Source organism: Phaenicophaeus curvirostris, chromosome 9 (assembly GCF_032191515.1).
Source record: "Phaenicophaeus curvirostris isolate KB17595 chromosome 9, BPBGC_Pcur_1.0, whole genome shotgun sequence".
NCBI lineage: Eukaryota > Metazoa > Chordata > Aves > Cuculiformes > Cuculidae > Phaenicophaeus > Phaenicophaeus curvirostris.
The window spans coordinates 15582371-15597287 of NC_091400.1; the positions used below are offsets into that span (position 1 = coordinate 15582371).

A 14917-nucleotide genomic window follows, 5' to 3' on the forward strand; every position below is an offset into this window, starting at 1 on the left:
AGACTGGCTAGCCCTGTGATTTAAACTATGAATGATGAAAGACACAGACAGAATGGAGTGAGTTCAGCAAAAAGCTATGAAGATCGCTGAGCAATAAAAGAATCTGACAAAAGAAGGGTCTGAGAGAGCTGGTACTGTTCATCCTGAAGAGGGATCAGCATCACTTTATCAAGGTATAAATGTCTGCCAGGAGGGTATGAAGAGGGCAGTCAGACCCTTCTCAGCAGTGCTCAGTAATATTCTCAGTAATAAAAAACAGTCAGGTAGCCTAAGATCACGGGGGAGTGAATGTGAGAGTGGATGAGATTAAAAGGCTGCTGTCCTTTGCTCAGTCTGTATACTAAAATACATGCAAAGAAACAAAGAAACTCATACAAAGAAACTCATGCTCGTGATCAGAGCTACATTACAGCTGGCAAACCAGATTAGGATTCATGCTAGACTGGCCATTTACTTCAACAACTCTCCCCTGGAAGCTAAACTCTCCCCTGGAAGATAAAATCAGAGCTAATCGTTGGTAGTTTTAAAGGTCCTTGAAAATTTGCAACCGTGTGGAAAAGCAGTTAATTTACTATCTCCAGTCTTTGCATTTTTAAGATTAAGTTTGCAAGAAAATGGACAGAGAATTATTTTCAAAGAAACATAATGTTGAGGTTGTTTACAAATGTCCCTACAACATCCCATATCAGTGACACCAAAACATTTTGGTGCCAAAAACTGTCTGTTAGAGGCACACCATACCTGCTGTGAATACCTACAGAATCCATTCTCACAACCTAACACTCAAAAAAAAGTCAGTAGTATTTCTGAATGTTGATTTCTTAGGTGATGTAAAAGAATCTCCAGTGTCCAGACAGTGGCCACAAAACCATCCACATTAAAAGCCATGCAATTGAAATAAATACATTTGATCTTTGTTTCTTCAGAAAATCTTATCTGAGTGAACCACATTAAGTGCTGTCAAGATGGACAGAGACACTGATACAAACACTGAGCTGAACTGGGAAACCTTATAAATACCTTTGACATTTATGTGGTGCTTGAATCTATTTAAATAACCACGTCTGTCAGTTATCCTTCTTAGGAGTTTCCACGTATTGCAACGGCTCAAGAACAGTCTACTATTAAGAACAAATCCATAAATAGTTTGGGTTTTGTAGTAGCTATGAATGTCAAAGGCAAACGACACCATAACTATTAAAATCACAAGGCACATGTATTTCTGATGTTCTCTGGAACTAAAACAATTTGAAAAATATAGCACTCAGCTCATCATGATTTTAAATCACACCACAGAAGCACGGAAAAAAAATCAAAGCAAAAAGAATATTATTTTTGCCTTTAGAAGTGCAGTGAAAATGACTGTATGAGGTTAGTCCCCAGTGTTAAACCTCCAGGCATATAATGGATCCTACATTAAAATGTATTTTCTTAATAGGTAATCTTATTTAAAAAAATGCTAGGAAAAAAAAAGATCAAAGTCATGTTTGAAAGTGCCAGAAAAATGAAACAATTTTTTTGTTATAGTTTCTTACAATAAGCCTAAATGCAAATGGGAATTAACATCACTAAAGATAAAATGTTCACTAGTGTGGAAAATGAGAGTAAAGGAGATGTAACAGAAAATTAATGTCTTATTCCAGCACAGAAACTTCAGAATTAATTACAATGCTAATGCTCTGAAATATTTAAATGTTTAATTTACAGAATTCATTAAAATACTAATATGAGAATACCAAAAAACATCAATCCAAAGACACTGTATTTTCCTAGCTCTAAACTGAGGACTGCCATAAATGGTGCATTTCTGTACCAAACTATGTTTCAATTTCCACCAAATCACTTCAGCTTCTTAGTTTGCCTTGATTATTCATGATTAATCAATATCTGTACAGAGTCCACAATGAAGCATAACATTACTGCTAGAGGAATTGTTGAAAATAGCCAACTTCCAAATACAAGATTCATGAAGAAAGACCACCTGAAATGCCTATTATGGTTCCACTAAATCTCTCTCATGCCCAGCTGTTTTTACAAATGATAAATTACATTATTTGTATTTGAGATTACAAATAAAGTTAATATTTTAGTTATGCGCTACTCTAAGGTGATATATATTTCTTTGTAACAAAGTATTTCAGATGTAGCTGGGATGCCCTATCATGATTCTTTATGCAACAAATAACAAACAACATACAACAACTTTTTTCTTAAGTTCAGTCTTAGAATTGCATTCTTGTTCTGTAAAGTGCTTGTGAAATTGCATGGAAAGAAGCATCAGAAAACATGTTGCCCCCAGGCTGCTAGGGGTAAGTAACCCAGCCAGAAAAAAGGAACCAGGCCAGAATTTGTCCATACTCTGCTGGTTTTCATAAGCATTTTTAAATCTTTATGGCAACTGCAATCTGGCAAAAATCAGTGTCTCACGGAGTGTTTCATGTCACAGCCAGAGGGAAAACTAATGTACTGAGTTAGCTACCATTACAGACCAATCAATGACCTGTTCTTTGTGCACAAGAGGATCAGTGTCAGTTGCCCATGTTGATTCTTCTAGATCTGTTGATAAAAATGGATGTTGACACACTGTGGCCTCTGGCAGATAGACAAAGTTGTACTTTGACAATTACTCTTTTCAAATTAAGAATTGCTAAATGGTATATGGTCTGTTCTCCTTCTACCAGGAAGCTGTTTCTGCTCTCTGACCACTGTAGATGTCACAAATAGAAATTAGTCATATTACAGCTCTCCTACTGTGCTGGAATTCAGATCTGTTTCAATGAACACAGATAATTCGCTGTCATAGTTGGCACTCCAACTCAGCCTTCTCACTCATGTAGCCCTGTGATGTTTGCTCCTAAAATTCAACAGAGTTTTCAACACTACTTTTCCATTTGCATGAGTAATGTTAAACTTCCAATGGTAATAAACTTCAAACATGTTACAACAGGACCAGACTCAAGGTTCCCTCTTTGCCCACCATCTGGCAGTTACTACGTTTTTCCTGCTATTTAAAAAAGCAGAGATATCCCACTTTTTTTGAAGAACTCACAGAAGAAACAACATTACTTGCAGGACCCTGTCCAGTAATTTCTGCTCACTGAGTAAAAATTTTGCTGTCTCCCGTACTTAATTTGAATTCAAGCCACTTTCTGATTTTACAATTTCCTTTAAAAAAATTATATATTCCATATTTGGCTGTGCTGAGTCAAATTCTAATTATTTTGCTCCATCTTCACCTGGGTAAATCACTTGAGGAAGCTCAGGCTTTTGTAAGGTCTTTAGGATTTCACCCATTTTATATATAGCTTCATAACTATTGACTTTTATTAGTAACATATTTGATGATATTCTGACTAGTCTGAGGAAATCTATGTTTTGCAATTTTAAAACTTTCTTTGTAACATTCTGTTTTTCTCCCCTTAAGTACCTCTCACAAATACACATGTGTATATCTGAGCACATGTATAATGTGGGCTAAGCATCTAAGTGGAATTCCTCATATTAAGTTTCAATGGGAAATTTGTGTGTATAGTACAACATACAAACTGTGAATGAAGGAGATAACATGCATATATTCATGCCTACACATCTAACAATTTTGTAAGGTCTAAGAATTAATTGGTTAGTTTAAAATGCTAAAATGATTCCCTCAGGATTTATGAGCTAAGAATGCTCAGGGGTTTAGTGTCCTGACATCTCTTTAATTAGTAGTCTCCAAGATCTCCCACTAAGAAGATGCTAAGCCAGTGCCTTCTGTCATGTTTCAAGAGTTTTAGAAGGCTTGGTAGCCATAGAGGAAGGTGAATGTACTATGCTTGTGAGCTATACAATATGTACAAAGTACTGTTTTCTTACTAATATAAAGCTAGGACTTCAAGTTACCACTCTTGCTTAGATGGTGATGCGGTTCTAAAAGAAATCCTAAGAACAATCCAGCAAAAATGGGTGAGGTAAATAAAGATGACGTTGAAAAATACTTGGAGAACAACCCCCAGTTTGCCAAGGAGTATTTTGACCGAAAAATGAGGGCAGAAGTGCTGGGAAGTATCTTTAAAGTGAGCCCTGGAGATGTGAAGGAAGGAGTCAGCTTCAAAGACATGTCCCGTCTTGAGGAATGTAACGTACTTTTTGAGCTGATAACAGAAATTCAAGATGAAGGAGGCACTATGGAAAAGATTGTGCACAAGGCCCTGCAGAGGATGGCACAGCTGCTGGCAGCTGATCGGTGTAGTATGTTTGTTTGTCGTGCCCGAAATGGTATTCCAGAGGTAGCAACCAGACTTCTTGATATCACTCCAACTTCCAGCTATGAGCAGAATTTGGTGAATCCAGACAACGAGACTGTTTTTCCTTTGGATATTGGGATAGCGGGATGGGTTGCTCATACCAAGAAGTTTTTTAATATACCTGATGTAAAAAAGGTAAGTGACTTCTCTTGGGAAATGCAATTCTGAGTATTTGCTTATTTAGTTTCCTGCATAGGGCTTGCAGTATGGAGTTGTTCTTCAAAAACATTCCAGAGACAAGAATCCAGACCAAAAGCATGAGAAGTGCCGCAGCAGAGTTTGCTTAAAATCCAGTAGAACTACATCATGTAGCCAAGTGAGGTATTTCCAGTATCTTTGCAAAACAGTTGTAATATAATTTACTGTACTAAGGGATAAGAATATTAGATAAATAGAGACCAGGAAGTACTTATGTTTCAGTTGAACCAAGGCAGGCTCCTATTCTGTTTCTGGTATGGGCTTTCAGGTGTTCTTCCTTATCATTCCCTGCTGCCTTACATGCACTTCTGAATATAATTAATTTGCAGCTTTTGTAATGAACATGCTTCCTTAGAAGTAGGCGAATGAAACCAGATGAAGATGATGGCAACGTATATGTTCAGCTTCAAGTCTGACTTTGAATTTAAATTGGCTCCAAAGTTGCAGGATGACCAGGTCCAAGGTTTTTGTTTGGAACCATCTATAGAAGAGAATTAATGAGTCAGAGCTGCTCTGACATTTTCAAAGGTCCTGTTGAATTTGCACAGAATCATGTTCATTAGTTATGGTGCTGGTAAGGGTTATTACAAATGTTAATTAAAATGATGATTGATCTAACAGAAATTAAACACGCATGAATAAGAACTGCTTTAGAATCTGCTCTGAAATACACAGGGAAACATAAATGTGCTTTAATTGTTGTAGATTTCCTTAAAATAGCAAACCTTATATTATCAATTGATGACACCTTCATCTCTGTTTGGTTTTATGTGGAAAAGCTCAGCATAATCAAATGGTGCTAAGATAGTTATAAAAGATGACAGTATGGCTTCTTAGTATTTCCTAGGCAGTCAATTTAAAATTCTGGGGCATTTTAGAGATGGAAACCATCTCAGTGTCCTAAGTATAATGCAAATAATAATAACTTTTTTACACTGAAATGATCTATGTTTTCAAGGAGGTTAACAAAAAGTGATATATTTTATCGTCTTAAAAGTTGGCAGGCATAAAGAAACATAGGACTACTTTTAAAGCTCAGAAACAAATGAATATATGTGTATGTGTGTGTGTGTGAAAAGAACATTCCAATATATAGTAAACTACCTCAGATGTAAGTAGGAATCATGGGATCAAACAGAAGAATGACTGATTTGAGAAAACAAATCAGTTGATTTTTAACTGACCACTAAGATACTTTCTTCAATGGCTGCTGTTCTGACAAGAAGAATCTGACTTACTGCCTCTTACCAGCACATGGGGAGATTGGAGGATAATCCTTCTAAATTCATAAGACTGATTACATGAGAAAAGATCAGGAGGATCAGGAAAGATGTGCTTTCTATCAGACACTGCACTGCTCCTTAATATCATCATGTGAGACGTGCCCAGTGCAGGGCTGCCCAAACATTTCTGTGTTAGTAATAATATTTGTTCAAAATGTTGTGACAAATATAATTTGAATATGCTTAAATAAGAGAACCTTTCTGTCCATCTAATCCTAGGTATGTATTTTGCACTCATAAATTAATTGATGTTGCCTGAATATCTGTCCAGCTATTATTAATGTGCAGTTAAGCTATGAGGCTATTAATCCACATTTGGTAACTAAACATCATCAAAACATTGACATCTTACATGTTAATAACAAAAATCCCAGAGACTTCTCTGGGACCAAAATTTGTTATTTGAAAACAACCCTGTGGGTCTCAAAACTGCCAGCATTTCTATTCTGTTTGTAAAAAAAGTCATGTCCAAATCCATACTCCTCACACAGGCAAAGCTCCCACTAATGTCACCTGCATCTTTACCTCTGTAAGTAATCCAGAACCGCAGTTTTAGTCTGTAACATTTCATAGAATCATAAAGTCATAGAATGGTTTGGGTTGGAAGGGACCCCAACGATCATCCAATTCCAACCCCCCCCGCCATGGGCAAGGACACCCCCCGCCATGGGCAGGGACACCCCCCACCAGACCAGGCCTCCCAAAGCCTCATCCAACCAGGCCCCCAACACACCCAGGGATGGGGTTTAAAGAGTTTATAATTATATATATATATATAATTCTATGGCAGCAGAAATAGGGAGTCACTGAAGGCTTTAGCATGTTTCTGAAAGGATAATTGTTTTTCAGTTCACTTTGCGTGCACTTCAATCAAACTAGATTGTCTGCCACCAAAATCCTGAGCAAAAAATGACGAGTTAAGCCAGAGAGGAATTTTGTCTGTCAGAATACAAAATGTGCAATGAATAATTCTAGATGGTTATAGTACTTGTAAGCATGTCATGTCTAACCACTTTCTACTGTTGACACAATCCATGTCCAAACAGCATAGGGTTTTTTAAGCCTTAAGTGCATGGCAACATTGACAAACTCATGGTGAGACGTTTTCGTGCTTCAATCACCAGCCCTCTATAACAAGAGCGAATGTAATGAAAGATCACAACAGCAATAAATCATTGAAAAATAAGAGATTCCACTTTTAGTGCCTGGTAGCCAGTTCTTTGGGGAGGGATTATCTCCTTTTTCAACCTGGAAAGGTACCAATAAACGTGAGGAAGCTCCTCATCCTGACTAATGCTTCAGAAAAGAAAAGCAGAGGAAAAGATACAGACCTTCCATAATTAACTTAGTAGACAGAACAGTCTCCCCCCCGCATAAGATTATGGACCAGTTGACTGCACGAGCTAATAGCATTTAATCCAGGATTTAATAGTAGTGAGAAACAGGGGGCCAGACAGGACCACAACCCTAATAATTTGCCTCCACACTATTCCCAGGGTCTGGCAGTGTATGTGAGTCAGAGTAAAATAATAGACTGCATAAAATTTAATATGTTCATTAATATTCTTTAAATAGGCCTTGTGGTGGATGTGGCAGTAGGTGGATGCCTAGGACAAAGTGATCATGAGATGATAGGGTTTTCTGTTCTAGGTGAGGTGAAGAGGGTGGTTAGCAGGACAGTAGCATTAAATTTCCAGAGGGCAGACTTTGAACTCTTCAGAAGGCTGGTTGGCAAAGTCTCATGGGAGACAGTACTTAAGGGCAAGGGAGCCCATGAGGGCTGGGAGCTCTTCAAAAACGAAATCCTAGCAGCTCAGGAGAAAGCCATCCCCGTGTTCTGGAAAAAAAGCCGGCAGGGGAGAAAACCAGCTTGGTTGAACAGAGAGATCTTGAGTGATATCAAGAAGAAGAGAAATGTTTAGGGGCTCTGGAAGAGGGGACAAGCCTCTTGGGTGGACTACAGGAGGGAAGTGAGATTGTGTAGAGAAAAAATCAGAAGGGCTAAGGCTCAACTAGAAATCAGATTGGCAAAGTCTGTGAAAGATAACAAAAAATCTTTCTACAAATGTATAAAAGGAGGACTAGGGAGACCATACAGTCCCTATTGGACGCAGAAGGAACAACAGTGACAGGGGATGAGGATAAGGCTGAGGTACTTAATGCCTTCTTTGCCTCAGTCTTTAATTGTAAAGAAAGTTGTAGCATCTGTGTACAAACCCAGGAGACAGAGGAGCAAAATGAGGCTCCTGTGATCCAAGAGGAGGTGGTCAGAGCCTTGCTAGCCCAACTAGACACCCACAAGTCTATGGGGCTGGATGGGATTCATCCAAGGGTATTGAAGGAGCTGGCGGATGTGCTGGCCAAACCCCTTTCCATCATCTTCCAACAGTCCTGGAAGACTGGGGAAGTTCCACTGGACTGGAGGCTGGCTGATGTTGTGCCCATCTACAAGAAGGGTCGCAGGGAGGACCCAGGAAACTACAGGCCTGTCAGTCTGACCTCAGTGCCAGGAAAAGTCATGGAACAGGTCATCTTGAGTGCTATCATGAAGCACATGCAAGATATCAGGCCCAGTCAACATGGGTTCACAAAAGGCAGGTCTTGCCAAACTAACCTGATCGCCTTCTATGACAAAGTGACTCGGCTGCTGGATGAGGGAAAGGCTGTGGATGTGGTCTTCCTGGACTTCAGTAAAGCCTTTGACACAGTTTCTCACAGCATTCTGCTTGAGAAACTGTCAGCCTCTGGCCTGGACAGGCGCACACTCTCCTGGGTGGAAAACTGGTTGGATGGCCGGGCCCAGAGAGTGGTGGGAAATGGTGTGAAATCCAGCTGGAGGCCAGTAACAAGTGGGGTTCCCCAGGGCTCAGTGCTGGGTCCAGCCCTGTTCAATGTCTTTATCAAGGACCTGGATGAAGGCATCGAGTGCACCCTTAGCAAGTTTGCGGATGACACTAAGCTGGGTGGAAGTGTTGATCTGCTGGAGGGTAGGGAGGCTCTGCAAAGGGATCTGAACAGGCTGGACCACTGGGCAGAGTCCAATGGCATGAGGTTTAACAAAGCCAAGTGCCGGGTCCTGCACTTGGGGCACAACAACCCTATGCAGTGCTACAGACTAGGAGAAGCCTGTCTAGAAAGCTGCCTGGAGGAGAGGGACCTGGGGGTGTTGGTTGACAGCCAACTGAACAGGAGCCAGCAGTGTGCCCAGGTGGCCAAGGCGGCCAATGGCATCTTGGCTTGTATCAGAAACGGCGTGACCAGCAGGTCGAGGGAGGTTATTCTCCCTCTGGACTCAGCACTGGTGAGACCGAATCCTGTGTTCAGTTCTGGGCCCCTCACCACAAGAAGGATGTTGAGGCTCTGGAGCGAGTCCAGAGAAGAGCAACAAAGCTGGTGAAGGGGCTGCAGAACCGGCCTTATGAGGAATGGCTGAGAGAGCTGGGGTTGTTTAGCCTGGAGAAGAGGAGGCTGAGGGGAGACCTCATTGCTCTCTACAACTACCTGAAAGGAGGTTGTAGAGAAGAGGGTGCTGGCCTCTTCTCCCAAGTGACAGGGAACAGAACAAGAGGGAATAGCCTCAAGCTCTGCCAGGGGAGATTTAGGCTGGACCTTAGGAAAAAATTCTTCACAGAAAGGGTCATTGGGCACTGGAACAGGCTGCCCAGGGAGGTGGTTGATTCACCTTCCCTGGAGGTGTTTAAGGCACGGGTGGATGAGGTGCTAAGGGGCATGGTTTAGTGTTTGATAGGAATGGTTGGACTCAATGATCCGGTGGGTCTCTTCCAACCTGGTTATTCTATGACTCTATGATTCTGTGAAATATTGACTGATGACATGGACAACGTGATAAAGAAGAGTGCAATTACCTTACATCTTTTGCTAAGGCATTATTTCCACATAAAACTAAGAACTAAGAAATAATTAAATAAGGAACATTTCTTTTGGGGAATTGAAATCTCACATTCTCAGCCCGTAAGAACAAATAATAAAACCTATAAATATATAATTTGCTTTAATCCATCATGTATTTAAATTCTTGCATTATTCCTTTTAATTCGGAGATATTTAAAGCAAAGATTTAACAGAGGACTGGAAACTCAATTCCTGCCTATAGCAGAGCATTAAATTATTTAAATATTGAAAAAAATGTTTCAAAAGAAGTGAAGGCTTTTGGATTAGATCCCGAAAGGGATTCAGATGTTCTGATGCTAAAATAACAAGCCCTCAGTTTTAGACATCTTACATTGGAATGCACAACCCCCAGTGAAGAGAAGAAACAAGAGTGTGAAGACATTCTCGTTCTTCCAACTCATTAAGCAGCCAGAGCAGTGACCATTGTGGGACCTAATTTAACCACTGGAGTCCTGCGATACAAAACAACTTAAATACATCTTCAAGTTGCAAGCACTTGTATCATCCCTTTGTAAGCTGATCCAGCTTCAGTTTGCATAAGTCTTTTTTTTTCTGGGAGCTCTACTTCTCTTTAATACAAGAGTGGGAGAGACTTCAGTTCCAGGCCCATCTGAAGTGAGAGGAGTTTCAGATTCATGGAAATGTGCCTGTGCCCAAACTCCAGGCTGTGCGAGCCTGGAACGAGGAAGAAGAGACACTCCATTCCTTTCTTGAATCTACACCATATTGTAAAATGAATTAAAACTTATGTGAAGAGGGGAGAGAAACATGTGAAGAGGAGCACAGTTTTGCAGCTCAGTGGTTCAAACTCCCATGTGTCAGTAAGCAGATCTGAATACTGAACTGTTTTGCAGCTGCTGTGTGTAAACTGTTGCTCTGGTAACACACAGCAGTGGTCCTGGGACCAGGCGGTAGTCCTAGGCTCCCTCCTAGGGCAAGATGACATTGCTGGAATCAGGCTCAGCCATGTCAAAAATATGAAGCTGTGGAAAAGCACAGGAAGAGGAAGATGGTCTGTGACATAACTCGTTGCACTGAAAATGGAAAGAATGGAGTCACTTTGTGGCGGAGCTGGTAGCAGGGCAGTCACTTGCTAATAAGATGTCTCAGTTCTTAACTCATGTTCAGCTAGGCCCCTAGTAATGCTGTCTTGGAGAAGAAACTCAAATATCCAACGTATTGGCAGGGCAGAGTATATTTTTAAGAGCTTCAAAAGCCAGAGGAAGATTGTTAACATAATTTTAGAGAGAAATTCTTGAGAAATAGACTCAGAGTTAAGATGAGACGAAAGGATAGCAAAGATATACAACATTACAGAAGTAGTGCCTCTCTGGAATGCCTAGCTGCTAAGATACTATCCATCCTATTTGAGAAGTTCTGACAGTCTAGTGAAGTCCCTGCTGACTGTAAAAGGGGAAACATAATCCCTATTTTTCTAAAAGAGAAAAAGAAAGACCTAGGGAACTACAGACTGGTCAGTCTTACCTCTGTGCCTAGCAAGATCATGGAGTAGATACTCCTGGAAACACTGGTGAGGCACACAGAAAATAAGGAGGTGATTGGTGACAGCCAACAAGGCCTCACTAAGGGAAAATCATGCCTGACAGATTTGGTGGCCTTCTATGATAGGGCTACAGATGGAGATTTGTCATGAGTGGTGCCCCTCCAGGGTCCGTAGTGGGACTAGTACTGTTAATATCTTCATCGGTGACATAGACAGTGGGGTTGAGGGCACTCTCAGCAGGTCTGCAGACAACACCAAGCTGAGCAGTGCAGTTGACACACCTGAGGGCCAGGATGCCATCCACAGAGACCTAGACAAGCTTGACAAGTGGGCTCGTGTGAAGTTCATGAGGTTCAACAAGGCCCAGGGCGAGGTCCTGCACCTGGCTCAGGGTAACCCCTGGTATCAATATTGGCTGGAGATTAAATGATTAAGAGCAGTCCTGCTGAGAGAGTCTTGGGGGTATTGGTGGAGGAAAAGCTGGACTTGGGCCAGCAATGTGCACTCACAGCCCAGAAAGCCAATCATATCCTGGGCTGCATCAAAAGAAACGTGACCACCAGGTCAACGGAGGTGATTCTCCCCCTCTACTCAGCTCTGGTGAGACCTCATCTGGAGTCCTGCATTCAGTTCTGGAGTCCTCAGCTCAGGAAGGACATGGAACACCTTCCATACGAGGACAGGCTAAAAGAGTTGGGGTTGTTTACCCTAGAGAAGAGAAGGCTCCACGGAGACCTTATAGTAGCCTTCCAGTGCTTTAAAGGAAGTCTACAGAAAGGAGAAGGAGGGGCTCTTTATTAGGGATTGCAGTGATAGGATGAGGGGTAACAGTTTTAAACTGGAATAGGGGAGATTTAGACTAGATATTAGGTAGAATTTTTTTACTGTGAAGTTGATGAGGCACTGGAACAGGTTGCCTAGAGAAGTTGTGAATGTCCCATCCCTGGAGATGTTTAAGGCTAGGTTGGATGGGGCTTTGAGCAATCCAATCCAGTGGAAGGTGTCCCCATCCGTGGCACTGGATGATCTTTAAGGTCCCTTGCAACACAAACCATTCTATGATTCTATGAAAACCAAGCTGTAAACGTCATCTCTGGGACATGAACAAAATGACATCATGCTGCTTCCAAAAAAGGGTCCCAGTCAAGGAAGCAAAAGTCTTATGGTAAAGTGCTGTTTCCTAACATTTCAAACTACATGTGTAGTGAAGATGCTGATGGTGTGCTGAACTAAAGCAATTGGGAATAAGCAAGATCTGAATGGGAATAAGTGGAGATGTGAGAAGCCTCAGAACCAACAACTTTGAGCAGGTGTTCCTATTACCTCAAATGAACCAGAGCAGTGAATCTTCACCCTGACTAGCTGATCAGGGAAGACACATCCTTGTTCCCTTATACTTTGGTTTGAGTTGCTTTTCACTCTCCTCCTTCTCCCTGTCTTTCCTGCATTTATATAAATTACATACTTCTGCACATGCAATGGCAACTACATTAGCAATGGTTACACTGTCTCATTACTTAGAATCTTTTTTGCATTTTCTGATCAAATTTACAATCAATGGATAATTCACACGACAGACTTTGACCTGGAGTTTCCAATAGTGTCAAACTCACTTGTCTTAGGCTGCATTTTGTTGTTAATTCAATCAGAAATGCTCAAGGCTTAGCTTGGTGCTCTAGAGCACAGTGTTGCAAATACTAACATAACATTATGAACCGGGAGACATACATCCTTTATTAAATAACATAGGACAGGTGAATATTAGAATGATGGCCTTCATTGTTTTGTAAGCTCAGCATGAAATAAAGCCTGTGAAAGGTTAGAAATTCGGAGCATTTTTTCATAGTTTGCTTAGTGAATTGTAGGATATCTAAAACCAGCCAATGGAGAAGAATTCATCACAAAAGAAATAAGGTCTTCAAAAACTAGTGAAAGGAAACACAGAAGAAGATTTCAGTTCCAAGAAAGGACCTTCAGTTCCAAGAAAGAGACACACAAGTTGGTTCCTTTTTCTGGGCAGTCCATCAATCAGAACTTTTCAGAAACAATAAAGTAACAGGTTGTTAGTTTTTTGTTCTTTTTTTTTAAAGCCCTACATAACTGTAAAGTATTATTTGCTTGAACATTCTTTTAGAATTAATTTTCTTCTCAAAATGCCTGTGGTTCCCAGGGGACTGAGTTTTTCTCAGTTGTATTTATCTTGCCTTATTACAGACATGAACTTACAGTTGTGTAGCTACAATTCAGAATCAGATGTGGAATAAGCTCAGTAAGAAAGTTGAATTCCAACTGCCATATGAGGAAAGTAAAAATTATTTAGAAAGAATGGCCTTATTTTTCCCTTTCCCAGAACTGTAATCACACCATTTTCTCAACAGTGAGCAACTTTTGATTTCATAAATACCATTGATAGCAATGAGATGAAAATTAGGCTTATAAAACTTAATTGAATTGAAAACTTAATTGAATTGAAAACTTGAGGCCAAATGATCGAAGCATAGAGCATTATATTGCTATTTCATTGGTAAGTAGTTCATAATAATAATAATATTAAGAAGTGTTGGTAAGTTGCAGTGAGATAAAACTGATGTCACGGTTTAGAGAATCAAGAAACATGAATTAGCTACTAGTTTCAACTGTATATGCTAGATCCATAGTAGCCTGAAAAACCCCTCTCTGGTTACCTTCTGTCACCTGTAAAAGAAAGATGAACACAAAGAGGCATCCTGATTTTCCACTCCTGTACCCTGGTGCTAGCTTAATGCATGTTGCACATCTTAGGATGCAGTAAGCAGCTATGTATCTTTGCTTTAAATGGGGATAGTAGAAAATGCTTGCAAATGCAATTGCAATTGCGTTATCAACAAATCATCTTTCTCTCATTTATTTAAAAAACCTATTTTATTATTTACCTGGCAGTTGAAGTTCAAACCTTGCTCTGAAAGGTAGTTGGAGTCAAAAGATCAGGCTCAAATAGAAAGTGTCCTCATTCAAATATTCATGGCAGCAAAAAGATGCTCATCCGGTGCTATAAAACATATTTCTGGCTTATTTATCCATGAACTTGGTTTTCCAGACATTCGGAAATAAAGGCTTTGAAACTCCTCTCAATTATGTGCATAAATGTTGAATAATGAAAAGCCTAAATCTAAGCACAAATTTTTGCTTATATGTGCATGTCATGTACAATAGGAGTCTTTGTATAAGCTGTGGGAATGCTGCCAATGTGTCACGAGGCATGTACATCATTCTGCATTGCACAATCTAGGTACAACTCAGGATGGCTTGTGGTTACTGAACTTTTTGCGTATTAACACAGATTTGCATTCTTTAAAATTTTCCTATCCTTTGCAAAAATTGTACAACCAAATGCTTCTTCTGAACATTTCTGAACACCACTGCTTGTGCCTTCAGTCTGGAGTTATTAAACAAATTAAGATTCAGCAGCTGTGTCCCACTGATTCAGCTCACCTGATGTATACAAATCTCTTTTAAATATTCAGAAATCCAGAAGTGTCTGAAATTTGTGTTTATTCCCTCATAGCAGCATGCAGCACTCTAAAACCAGGAACTTGGGCCTCGTCACTATGCTAGATGCTCTTGGTGAGGCAGAGGGACTACCAAAGGGTCAAACTCTCTATCTGATTCACTTAATTTAGCATGGCTAAAACAGTCAGAGATTAAGAAACTGTTCCTCAAGTTCAGAAACACACCCCAAAACAGAATGATTGTGT

General features: G+C 40.3%; 1 protein-coding gene across 4 annotated transcripts in view; it reads left to right on the plus strand.

Annotated features, from left to right (window-relative positions):
- The first annotated feature begins 3729 nt into the window (after positions 1-3729).
- Positions 3730-14917, plus strand: part of PDE6C (phosphodiesterase 6C) — a 30816-nt gene continuing 19628 nt past the window's right edge. For all 4 annotated transcript variants that reach the window (XM_069864036.1, XM_069864038.1, XM_069864037.1 and 1 more), the window contains exon 1: positions 3730-4421. In XM_069864036.1, coding sequence (XP_069720137.1) covers positions 3942-4421 — 480 coding nt within the window. In that variant the 5' untranslated portion in view covers positions 3730-3941. The remainder of the gene's footprint in view (positions 4422-14917) is intronic.